Here is a 13,094-nt window from a genome sequence, read left to right as displayed (position 1 = left end):
GCCAGGGACAGGTAAGGAAGAGCTTGAGTCTGGACTTTGGAAGAGGATTTCAGTAAGGAGAGATTTGGGAGAGTATATGAGGTGAAATTAACTGAATGGTACGTGTGGTAGAAATGATAGAAAACACAGGAAAAGGAAGAAACATAGTGTGAGAATGATTCTACCCAAGAAGAAAGAACATGACAGGAAAAAGGATGTCGGGTGATTTCCCCATGGAGGCCATATAATGGCTCAGGAAAGGCTGGTGCTGGCTACAGCCAACTAGGAATGATGGCCTTGGAGTCTCCAAACGACCAGGCAGCCTGCCATCAGAATTTCAGGTGTTTATAACTCAGATTGTACCTTAATAGACCTCAGTGTTTCTAAAGCATCCGTATAATTTTATCATATCCTGCCTGTTGATTTTGGTAACATGTTCTGTTGGCCAAATCTTACTGACTCTCGAAGAAGGAACTTCTGAGACCCTTGCGTTTGGTATAAGAAGACGTCGTGTGCCATTTGCAGGTACTTCCCATTGCTCCCCTCCTTCCTTCTCTTCTTCCTCCACCTTCCGTTGTCTGACCCGGACCAAGTCACTCATTCTCTGGGGCCCGTTTTCTAACCTATAAACGGAGTGCAACAGAACTAGATTATATATTCCTTCCAATTCTTTTTGTTTTGTTTTGTTTTTTAAGATTTTATTTATTTATTCGACAGAGATAGAGACAGCCAGCGAGAGAGGGAACACAAGCAGGGGAAGTGGGAGAGGAAGAAGCAGGCTCCTAGCGGAGGAGCCTGATGTGCGGCTCTATCCCGTAACGCCGGGATCGCGCCCTGAGCCGAAGGCAGACGCCTAACCGCTGTGCCACCCAGGCGCCCCATATTCCTTCCAATTCTAAAACCGCGCGTGAAATTTTCCAAAATGACAGAACACAACAAACCGTGTGGGCGACGTCTGATGCCCCTGCTCAAACCCTATCGCTCTGGTTTCCACAATGGCTACTTCTGAATGACACAGACGATTCAGTTATCCATTGTTTCTAGAATTACGTGACCTCTGCGCTCGGAGCTGTCACGGGGGCACTGGGAGTTATTTAGAAAACGTGGTGTGGCAAGTGTAGGCTCTTTGTTAAGCAAGTGGCGAGGGTCACAAAGGCAAAATCTGTTCGCTCCTATCGCCTTCGATTCAAAAGTCTTCTAGGTAGGCGCCAGCAGATAAAACCTTATCGTTCCCCGTTTGGGTCCTTGAGCAGCGTAAATATCCGGCTTGCTAACCACACACCTCGACACCTCGGCTGAGTACTGAGCCGCGGGGCCCACGTGAGGCTTTGCGGCTTCCCGCGAGCAGCGGCGCGGCGGCAGCGGAGCCGCCACACTTCCGGTGGCCCGGCCGCGCGCGCTCGCCACACTTCCTGTTGATCCGGCTCCGCGGCCGGCTGGCCTGGGAGGAGGGCCGGCTGGGCGGGAGGGTGGCTGCAGGGGAGGCGGCCACTGGCCAGGCGTGGGCGCGCGCGGGGCCGCGGCGGGCACGGAGCGTCCGCCTCGTCGCTTCAGCCTGGAGCACCCTCGGCGGCCGCGCCTCCCGCTCTCCGTCCTTCTGCCCGGCCCTGCGCCACCATGCCCGCTGTGGACAAGCTCCTGCTGGAGGAGGCGTTGCAGGACAGCCCCCAGGTACCTCCCGCCGCTCCGGTCCCCTCACCCAGGGACTGGAGGCCGGGGAGGCCCCTCGAGCTCCGGGGGTGGAGGCCGGGAGCACGCTGGGGCCGGGAGGGGGCACCCCGCGGACGGGGCTGGAGAACCCGAGAAAGCCCCCCGCGGCCGGAGTCTTTGTGTCGTGACCCCTTTTCCAGAGTCAGCTGAAACTGACGCTGCCCGGCCTAAACTCGGTCTCCATCGCTTCGTCGAGTCCCTCGGACAAATAAGCTTTTTGTGCCGCAGTTTTGTCATCTGTGACACAGGGATAATAATTGTCCCCGCCTCTTAGAGTTGTCGGAATTAAATAAGAAAATGCCTGTAAAGTTGCTAGCGGGCAAAGTCTGGTACAGAAGAAGTAGTCAGTCTTGGTTATTCCTACTACTACTGATGCGAGGGGTCCTGGTGGATTTAGGGCCAAGATGGGAGGCAGAGAGTACAGCTTTCTTTCCCAGCGGTACCCTTCGGCACGGTTTTCCCATTTTGTCAAGAGAAATTTACACCTGCCCCATTTGTCGCACAGGGGGACTTCATTAGCACGCTTCAGATGAAAGAAAGCCCTTGCAGCTCTTCAGGTGAAAGCCGCTGTGTAAATAGAACAGATGAGTGCAGAATGACAGGAGTTCGTAATTCAGTGCCCTTTTCTTCAGCGAACTTTTTTTGCTCCGCATTACCCTTGCCCCAGCTTCATATCTACTCTCCTGGCTCTGCATCCCTGGCTTTATTTAAATCATCTTTTTATCCCCTGGTGTCTCAACTCTTGAAAAATTCGAATGAGATTAACACGTTTTCCTTCTCTTTTCGGTTCCTTTCCTTTTTTCTTAGCAAATTGCACTGCCAGGATGATCTTTTGATGGACTTACCTACACCCACTTTGCATCTAGTCCGTTCAGTATTAGCAAACGGCTGTGTGCTTAGTTGCCTTGTGTCCATTTCTTTGTGATCTTCCTAAGGTAGGCAAGTAAGAAACTTGAGCAAGCTGTGACTTTTTTTTTTTTTTTAATTGGCATCCGCTGGTCTGATTGACTTTTCAAAGACCTCTTTGAAATCTCTAGACTTGTGGCATTTTAATGGGACCGAAGCCCTTTGGAGAAGTCATTTTGTCCATCCTCACACATAATGTGAGATATGAAGATAATAATGTAGAATTTCTACGGATACCATTTTGAACAGGGATTTCCGTTTGCTTTCTAGTCCGGAAGTGCGAAGATTTATTGCTTTCCTAACTGATCATAGTGGTGGCTGAGCCAGGTCAGAGCGGTTGCACTCACTGATTCTCCTATGCTGCTCTCACTGAGAAGTCACGTTCTGCATTTCTGACTCTCGCATAAGTGAATATGCACCATTGCTGAGTGGTTTACAGGGTTTGCTCAGCTGGGAGGTAGCAGAGAACTGGCAAACAAGTCAGGAAAACTGGATCCTAATTCTTGCTCTACCACTAACTTACCATGTGATCGGGGCAAGTCACTTACCCTCACCCTGTGGCTGACTCAGTTTTCTCATCTGCAGAAAAAGGGATGTGGAGCAGTTGATCTTTAAGGGGCTTTAGAAGCTTCAAATTACATTGCGTGGTCATAACCTTGAGCTTATTTGTGGAAGAGGGGGTTTAGTGGCATTGGCATTCCTATATGATGTTCTTCTTAATGTAGGGAATTGTTACTGCTTTGGGGACTTAGGTGTCATCTTACCAGGATTCTTCATGAAGCTAACATTCAAGATGGTCTCTGATAATCATCAGAATATATTTATTTAGCAGTCTTATGTAGGGCGTGTGCCTAAAGTGGCCTTATTCCCGAGGAAACCCATAGATTTGGAACTGGAGAAAAGCTAATCTAATTCCTTTTATGTGTAAAGAATAAAAACAATAGCAAACACCTAAATCACATGTGTATTTTATGCACCAGGCATTTTTCTAAATCCTTTACCTGTATTAATTCACTTTATAGTCCCAATAATCTTTTGAAATAAGTTTCCTATGAAAATTAGCAAAGAGCAGAGAAGTTGAATAACTTGTCCAAGATTATACACTAAACAGTGGGGGAGCCAGGATTGGAACCAGGCAGTCTAGCCTGTATTGTTCAAGTTGGCCCTGCTACCTGGCACCTGGCCTTTCTATCATTGGTGACCTAAAATGTTTTGCTGAAAGGAAAAGATCCTAAGAAACCATCTATTGTTTGTTTCTTCTAGTTTTATGAAGAGTAGCTATGAGGGTTGCTGCAGCAACCTGCACATGATTCATTAAGTGAGCACAAAAGCGTTTGTAATTGAACTCAGTGACCCGAGGAGAGCTGAATAGCAGTTGACCGCCCTTAGACACATCTATTCATTTCGTCCTTTTTAGTTCTGCACGGTGTATTGAAGACTAGTCTGTGTGTACGCATATCATTTCTGGTTACATCTGATATGTGAGATGCAGAACGTTTTGGGGACGAAGCTACTCGTCTCTGTAGCTGTTTGCGAGCCTCTGATTCTTGCCAGGTGCCGCTAGATGCTGGGAACACAGTGACAGGGTAGGAGTGCCTGCCCTCCACGGGAACAGTCTGTCCCGGGAGACAGATAAGGAAAGCAGTGCCAGGGCTATGTGAATGGGCTGTGGTAGGAACACAGACGTAGTTTTGAGCAGCTGCCACGCAGACTTCTTCAGGGGCTTATTGGCTTTTGTGTAAGTAGTCCGCTTTTGAGATAAGGTGAAGACAAAAGCGGTATTGCTTGCTGTTCTCTTGATTTTTGCGTGTTTCCTTTGCAGTTGGCAAAACTGAGGCCCAGAGAAATTAAAGACTTAGTTCTGAGATTATACAGTGAGTGGTGCGACTGGGAACAGCCCTGCTTGACCAAACCAGGCTTTCTTTACTGAAGCAAGAGGCCTCAAAACAACCTGGTGGTTATGTCTTTACTGTGGAGAATAATGTGTCTGTTTTATAATCAGAGTTATTAAAATTGTGCCATTATATGATCAGATGCTATTCTGGAGAATAAAAAATGTCTAGGACTATCTTATTAGGTACCACCCAATTTCTTTAAGATGGAGGGATGATGTGGAGCTGAGGCTGTATGTATCCTTAGGGTGTTTGGTTTTTCTGGCCAGGCATACTCTTAAAAGTGTAGGGTAGTAGGAAAAGGATGGAATTGAAATCCTGGTTCTGTCATTGCTACCTTAGGCAAGTTACTCAACCTCTCTGAGCTTGTGTTTCAACATGTGTAAAATTAGAATAAAATTAGTTACTTAGGGGCGCCTGGGTGGCACAGCGGTTAAGCGTCTGCCTTCGGCTCAGGGCGTGATCCTGGCATTATGGGATCGAGCCCCACGTCAGGCTCCTCCCCTATGAGCCTGCTTCTTCCTCTCCCACTCCCCCTGCTTGTGTTCCCTCTCTCGCTGGCTCTATCTCTGTGGAATAAATAAATAATATCTTTTAAAAAAAATAAAATTAGTTACTTAATGGGATTCTTAGGAAGAATGAATAATGTGTGTAAAGTGTCTTCATGCCTGCATGTCATAGTAACTCCATAAACGATTGCTGCTATTATCTTTATAAGTGATAGGCATCAGGGTCTTTCGAACTTTTAAGTAGGGTCTTTGATGTCTGGTGTACCTTTGGCTGGTCCTTGGTCTCATTCCTTACATTCCAGATAGAGAACATTCCTGTTGTTCCAGATACAAATTTAAGCAGCTATGGAGCTGATAATGTGGATATCAAAACAGTGCCTAAGATAGCTGGGCAGGTTTTTTTTTTCAGCAGTGATCATGGCCTAGTTAGAAAGGCTGGCTTTTTCTTGCCAGGGCTAATGGGGGTGGTCATGGTAAACATGTCCAGAGTGTAAGGAAACAAAACACTTGTGATATAGATTTGGCAGTTATTACAGGGGAGAGTGTGACAGGATGACCGAAGGGAAGCCGGCTCCAGGCAGGACGTGGGCTGTGGACCACAGAGCATGCCCACTGATAAAGCTCAGCCAGCTGGGTGACAGGTGCAGCCTCCTGCAGGGGAGGAAGTGTGGCCGTTGGGGCCGGTCAATGCTGGATTGATGTCCCAGCCCTGCTGCTTACCAGCCATGGGAGGTTGAGCAAGTTTCCTGGCCTTGATGAGCCTCAGTTTTATTATCTGTAAAATGGAGTTATGTATCCGTGGTTTCTGCCTCATATAGTTGTTGGAAGGATTAAATGAAGTAACAAATATTTAGTGCTCAACACAGTGTCTCACAGGAGGTACAGAGTAAACGGGAGGGCTTGTTTTTGTTCTCTTCGTGGAGGACATTTACATAAGCTTTCTCTTTTCATCTTCTCATTTTCCATTCTGTTTTATTCCTGAGAGTTTTTAAAACAGTAAGTAGGACTCAACTAAATGGATATCAGTCGTAGATACAGTCACTTGTATCATTCTTTCCTTCTGATTTTCCTAGACGTGTTAGTTAGAGCAGAGAAAGATACCAGAACCATCATAAACGAGAGTGAGCTCCTCCAGCATTGACACCATGAACACAAGGAGACAAAAAGGTCCTTTACTATTATAGATAACATTTATGGACAGCTGTGTGGAGAAGTGTCACTGTGGTGTTCAAATGAAATCATGCAGAGACTCATGCCCCTTTCCTTTCAGAGTCTTCCAGACGCTCTGTCTGTATCTGCTCTCTCTATATCTTCAATAAATTCTGCTCTCACTTAGAAAAAATGAAATCATACCTGCAAAGCCCTTAGTGTCCAGCATATAATAAGCAGTCACAGTTCATTATTTTCGTACTCAGTATCATCTGCTGGCACTATACCTCACACACTGCTAGGCACTTTATGTATATTCATTATCTCAGTAACCCTGCAAATTAGTGTTGGAGCCTGGATTTGGACTCAGGACTGACATGGTCCCAAGGGGATCCCAGATGCTTTGAGAGGCGCAGCAGGCTCTAAGCTCCTAGAGAACAGAGAGTCGGTTCTAATGACCTCTGAATCGCAGTTCCCAGCACGATGTTTCAGCAGAAACCGGATGAAGCCAGAGATGCATGCATCAGTGAATGAATACAATCTTTTTCCCCCCCAAAATGAAAAGTATATTAAAAAGATAGAATGAAGAGTTTGGAACCGATGTTTTCCACCTACTGGTTGACATCCATGCATCGATTACAAGAGCCAGTGGGTCACAGTCATGATTTTTGTTTACAAATGGAAGAGAGCGGAATAGAACAGAAAAAAATCGGAGTATATATGCATACTAATGGTAAACATTGTTTGGTAACGTGTTTCGTACCATTTTTTTTAATTTTAGAAGGTTTGAAGACCTCTGCTTTGGCACACAAATTTATATACCCTATGAACTCTGATGTTTTGCTGTTGTTGAGAGCTTTGTAAAAACCTGTCTTACATTTTCCATGTTCATTGCATCTGGTCCCTCTGTTGATAAGGATCGATACTGAAGAGAGTACCTTGGTCTCAGAGAAGGTATTTTTAGCCTTGAAGGGTTCAGGCAGAGCCAGGACAAGTGTGTCCTGCTGCAAAGTACGCTGGAGTTTAGGGGACAAAATCCAGGGGAGACTGAATGATCCAAACACCCAGGTAATTGAGGGTGCTTTGAAGTCAGTCACTGCTGTCTTACCTGAAGTTAGAAAAAGAAAGAAGGAATTGAAATGCATATGCAGGGAGATAATGAGCCTTAATAGATTGTTCTCTGTGAAATGCTTTGATATTATCTTATTATAAGCATTTCTGTAACTTACTGTCCATTCTGTGCCTAATGGGTTGTTTTTAGCGATCCCATTATCACTGACATAATATTTTAAATGCCCACTGTGCTGGACACATTAAGTAAAGTCCCTTGAGTAGATACGGTCACTTATGTGACACCTCAATGCTTATTTAGACACCATCTCCTACGTCAGTATTTCTTCAGTGTTCAATGTGTCAGGCTCTGTGCACAAGAACAATAGGAAATACCTTCCATCTAAAGACATTGCTCAGCGGCTCCGGGGCCCTGAGTAGTTAGCCTTCCCGAAGGAACAGAGCTAGCATTCTTGCTAAGTTGCGATTTCAGTTTTGTGCCCAGATCTGCTGCTGGTGGACCCAGGGTATACGAAATTTCCTGGCTACGAGTTTAAAATTAGTTAAATAAAAGATGACGAAAGATGTGGAAATTGACTGTAGTATCTTAAGAGGAAAGAATGACGCACTCCTGCGAGATGTCCAAGTTTGCAGAAAACCAGACAGATGGTTAGCTGTTGGGGTGATGCAGTGCTGGGCGTCCACACCCCAGGTAAACACACAGGCCTGGCGTTGTGTTCAGTTTATGGGCTGGAAAAGGGAGCCTGCCTTTTTAACTTTCTTTTTTTTTTTCCCTCCTATTGGATGGACTCTCCTTGTGCTTAGGTAGGGGCTAAGTTGAAACAGGTAATAGCAACTGGCTTTCCTTCTCTGGCCCTGACATTCGAATTGTATTCAGTTTGCCCCCTCATTGTAGTCTGAAGGATTAGGAAAGTAGTTCTAAATTAAAGCTCCAGGAATCAGCTCTTCCTAGTATTATCAGTAAAAGAATAAAGCCGGAGAATTGGCACCTTCCTTCCCCATTTCAGAGGGGTGTGTGTGTGTGTGTGTGTGTGTGTGTGTGTGTGTGTGTGTGTGTTTTCTACGTCCTTTGTAACTTTTGCACTTAGAAATAAAACTGACTTCTTTTCTTCTTTTCTCGTAGACTCGCTCTTTACTGAGTGTGTTTGAAGAAGATGCTGGCACGCTCACGGATTACACCAACCAGCTGCTCCAGGCCATGCAGCGTGTCTATGGAGCCCAGGTAGCCTGCTGTGCCTTCCCCCAGGAGGAGTAGAGTGGGCGCCCCCTGCCCTCATCTTGAACTTCTCTCAAGAGGCTGAGAAATAGGAGTCAGAACAATATCACTGAAAATTTGGAAATAAAATCAGAATTGTTCTCCTCACTTCTGCTCACGTTAAAAAACTGAGGACAGTCTGTTTTCTCTGCTTAAGAAAGTGGGTAATTTTCCTGAAACTAGTAACACCAGTAAAGAAGGACCACGTCACTGGTTCTAATTTTTTAAAAAATTCAGCCCCAGAGGGGAACACTTGAATCTCCTCATCCTACTTGTGAATGAGCGGGGCCAGTATCCTGAGACATGCTCTTTGCCTTTCTCGTAAGTGGATGTCTTAGACGTCGGGGCAGGCGGGTAGAGAGGGTTTTCCACGTGCTTCCTCTGAAAAGGCTTGAGTCACACTTCTGAAACTATCGGGTGGCTTCTTTGTTTTGAGGAACAAATATCTCCGACTTGCAGAACAATGGAAAATAAATTGCTGAGTAGCAGAAGTGAATCTTTTTAAGATCAAGAAATGCCTGTGTATGTTACGTTCTAAGGGAAGACTTACAAATTACTTAAAATTTATTATGTTGCATGTCAGAATATTATGGCAGTCGAAGCTTTTGGTTATTGATTCCTTGCTGACTTAAATCTGTATGTGTCAGTGTTTCTTTTTCTCATTGATGATCTCTAAAGAGATACCACAGTATATAATATATACTAATAATTGTGTGTAGTCATTTCTTATATAACCCTTCATATTCATATATGATCATTTATTATTATTGCTTTATTAGTCATTTATTCATATTGTATATGGGAGGAAGACTCAGTCCTTGCCATTAGAGAGCTTTCGTTTGGGTGGGGAGACAGAGAAAACATGTATCTAAGAGTGTTAGCCCCGCTGGGAGAGAACGTCGCCTAACCCAGAGGAATTGTGCTCAGCACCCAAAGGGAGGAGGATTGTGACAGTCGAGATCAATTGAGTATTTCGTAGCTTCTGGGCCTGATTTCAGGACTTTCACATGGATCGTTTCATTTAAATTCCTCAGGAACCCTGTGAGGTGGGCATTGTCACCATCCTCATGTTATGGGTTAGGAGACTTAAGGATTCCAATGACAAATGACTTGTCCAAGTCCACCCCGTTACTACATGGCAGAACAAGTCAGCCCGAACCTGAAGCCCAAACTCTCAGCTACGAAACCCGGGGCACCCTGAACTAGGGGAGTGGCAGTAGAAATGGAAAGAAGTGGATGAATTTCAGAGGTGTTCAGGAGGCAAATTGGTGACTGATTGGAGGTGAAGGGGTCGGATATGTGAAGGATGAGTCCGAAGTGATGTCCAGGTCTTTGACTTGAACAACAGGGTGGGTAGTCGGGAGCACACGGGAGGAGACGGAGGATATGTGTGTGTGTGTGTGTGTGTGTGTGTGTGTGTGGAATGGCAGGGATGCCAACGGTAATTCTTTCTTGAAGGCTGATTTTGAAGTGTCCGTGGGACATCAAAGTGGAGAAAGAGCTTGTTGAAAGTTCAGATCTAGAGTTCAGGCTGGAGATACAGATTTGCAAACCCTACTGTATTACACAGGTGTAACTTAATTGGGACTGATTTTAAAACCCAAACAAATCCTGTGCTCATGTGTGATATTACTTGTTGTTTTGGTAAGACATTCAGAAATTGGGGATGTATTATGGTTGATTTTTATAAAACCCTATTTATATTGTATGTTTTTATATTCCCTATATATTCAAAATTTAAGAAAATAGAAATTTTTTTCCCACTGGGCTTGGACCTGAACTTACTTGCTGTTCAGTAATTTGAATATTGTCATTAAATGATTTGTCTCCCGTTTAAGGTTTAGGAGCCCCACGACTTAAGGGACAGTGTCTCTGTCACTTCCAAGAGTCTGTTCTGCCTCTCCATGTCTGTCAGAATCATTTACTTGGAGATGTCCAGATGCTTTCTTATGCGTTTTTTTCTTTTGAGCCAGAAAACTACATTTTGCCAAAATTAAGTGGGTCGTGCATTCCAAGAGTCTGTAAACCGGCTTTTAATTCACACCACATGATCATCACATGGGTTCTGTACTGGCCAGAAACCCTTCCTCCGGCCTCGGCATTTCCTGCAGCAGAGGCTCGCGGGAAGGGCTGGTTAGGGCTGCCAGGCGCAGCGACAGATGCGAGCAGTGGCCCGCGGCACCCAGACCGGCTGGGTCAGGGTCAGGTGGTTTTCGGGTTTATGTGAAGGCTTAGGTGTCTTATTTTGTTTCTTTGTAATTAAAAAAAGAAAACTTCTTGGACTCCTCTTTGATGAATTTGTTTATATACACGTATGTATGGGTGTGTGTATATGTATGTATAGTAATACTTATCAGTGTTTTCACTCAACTTTTTTCCCCTAAGTTATGTTTTCTTGGTTTATTTAACATTATTCCTAAATATTTTACACCTAGACCTGTTGAATTAAATTAATAGGGTTTTATAATCTCATTCTTAAAAACAGAGGCACTTAGCAAGATGTTTTTGCATTACTGTATTTTAAAAAACCAGGTTCATGTTTCTGATAAGTGATAAATGTTCACAAGAGGTAATTTGAATCAGATCGCATGGTGAATTTCTGTATCCTGATAGGGTGAGTGCCATTGGACCTCAGTTTTCGAAAGAGGAAGATGAGGAAAAGTAGGGGAAAGTTCTGTGAGCAGTTTTGCTGACTAGCCTATTTGGGGGGAATTTTAAATTTTATTTGACTTATGTGCTAGAATGAACCTATATTCCATGGCCGTTTTTCACCTTTAACAGTGGTCTGTGAAGTCACATCTGGTCTTTTGACTGTCAGATGTGCCTTTGCATGCCGAGGGAACCGAGTACCTTGTTAGGGGTCATTTGAACGAAAGAAGCAGGACATGTTTCTCATACACTAATAGCAGAGATGGGTTACATAAAAAGATCTGCTGTCTTGAAGATGATTGGCTAAATAAGTTTAAAATCTCTTAGTGTTTGAATAGATGCATCTGTGTCCATATTCAATTAAATCTCAAATTTTGTATTTCATACAATTGTTATACAGAATCACATAAATAATCAAAATATCTGCCATAATTTTGTTTGGTTTTTTTTTGGAGAGGTTAAAATTTTTTAAATCTTTTAAGAATGGATTTATTAGGGTCTTACAGTGAAATTTACTTAGGTAATCTCATTGCGAATATCGTGGTGAGAAAACAGAGACCGGTGAAATGTCCCCAGCAGCATTAGCGAAACCCAGCAATTCTTGGAATCTGTCTCCTCCAACAGATAATGAACCTCTGTAGTTAGTGCCTTCAGTCTGGATAGAATTTTTTTCCTTCTTTTTTTTTTTCGTTAAGTAAATTTTGGATGGATTTTTTTGAAGTGAGAACCATGGTTAAAGCCCTTTCCTTTTCCTTCAGCAAACCAGGCTTATTCAAATATAGTTCTGTCTCTACAACTGTTCTTAAACCTGGAATACAGAACTACAGATCCTAAAAACAAAAAGCCCAAATTGGAGGTGGGAATAGTATCTTTTCAAATTGGGGTAATAGGTAACAGGAGGTGATAGGAGTAAAATATTTTGAAGAGAAGATACACACAAATTGGGTATTATAAAGAAAAAAAAATTTCTTTAGAAATGATGATAACCATTGCTTGAACAACATGAGTTTGAATGGCACAGGTCTATTTATACATGGATTTTTTAAAAATAAATACAGTACTGTAAATGTATTTTCTCTTAAGACTTTCTTTTTTTTTGGTAAAGATCTATTTTAGAGCGTGAGAGAGAGTGAGCGCTCATACACAAGTTAGGGGAGGGGCAGAGGGAGAGGATTCCCCGCTGAGCGCGGAGCCCAAAGGGGCTTGATTGCAGGACCCTGAGATCATGACCTGAACCAAAACTAAGAGTTGGGTCCTTAGCCAACTGAGCCACCTGGGGGATTTTTTTAATAACATTTTCTTTTCTCCGGCTTATTTTATTTTAAGAGTATAGTATATAATACAGATAACATACAGAATTTGTGTTGACTGTTGATGTCATCAGTAAGGCTTCTGGTTAGCCGTAGGCTATTAAGTTTTGGGGAAGTTAAAAGTTATATGCAGATTTTTGGGTGTGCAAGTTGGGGCAGGCCCCTCTAACCCCTGCTTTGTTCAACGGGCCCCTGTACAGAGATCTCAAGGTAAGCTAGTTAATGCCGCACCTTCTGCGAAACAGAATGAGAGGAGAGGGCTTCCAGGAGTGTGAGCTTATTATAGCGCCAGGGAAGGATTTGGAAGGCAGACAGGGTCAAAACTGCGTATTTTAATAATGGAAATAATAGTCTCCATTTATTGGGCACAGAAACTACCACACGCTAGGCTCGGCGTCTCCTTTGTAGGATCTCATTTAGCTTTCATAAGAAAGGAGAGGCGTTACTATAGCATGTGTTCGCAAATCAGTAAACCAAGACTCAAGTTATATATTTTGCGTGATATCACGGTGACAGAACTAGAATTTGCACTCAGGTCTTTGACTCGAAGATCTGTACTCTCACCCTGAGCCACTGTGCTCTACTCTCTTGACATACTGTCCTCCAGAAGTGGCAGCAGAGGCTGAGGAAGTAGGAGCTTTCCACGGTGGTTCTCGTCACTATA

The 13,094-nt window shown here is 44.0% G+C and overlaps 1 protein-coding gene across 7 annotated transcripts in view; it reads left to right on the top strand.

Annotated features, from left to right (window-relative positions):
* Positions 1 to 1,429: 1,429 nt before the first annotated feature.
* The window catches only part of APPL2 (adaptor protein, phosphotyrosine interacting with PH domain and leucine zipper 2), a 50,604-nt gene continuing 38,939 nt past the window's right edge, over positions 1,430 to 13,094 (top strand). For 5 of the 7 annotated variants that reach the window (XR_004620804.1, XR_004620803.1, XM_011220059.3 and 2 more), the window contains exons 1-2: positions 1,597 to 1,650; positions 8,340 to 8,438. Coding sequence is in view for 5 of the 7 variants with exons in the window: in XM_011220059.3 (XP_011218361.1) it covers positions 1,597 to 1,650; positions 8,340 to 8,438 (153 nt within the window). In the remaining 2 variants the exon portion in view is untranslated. Of the gene's footprint in view, positions 1,651 to 8,339; positions 8,793 to 13,094 lie in introns of all 7 variants that reach the window. The other 2 variants (XM_034644003.1, XM_019795546.2) reach the window with 2 other exon arrangements.

Source organism: Ailuropoda melanoleuca, chromosome 15, assembly GCF_002007445.2.
Source record: "Ailuropoda melanoleuca isolate Jingjing chromosome 15, ASM200744v2, whole genome shotgun sequence".
NCBI lineage: Eukaryota > Metazoa > Chordata > Mammalia > Carnivora > Ursidae > Ailuropoda > Ailuropoda melanoleuca.
The sequence above is the reverse complement of the archived record's forward strand: the minus strand, read 5'-3'. Positions and strand labels throughout refer to the sequence as shown.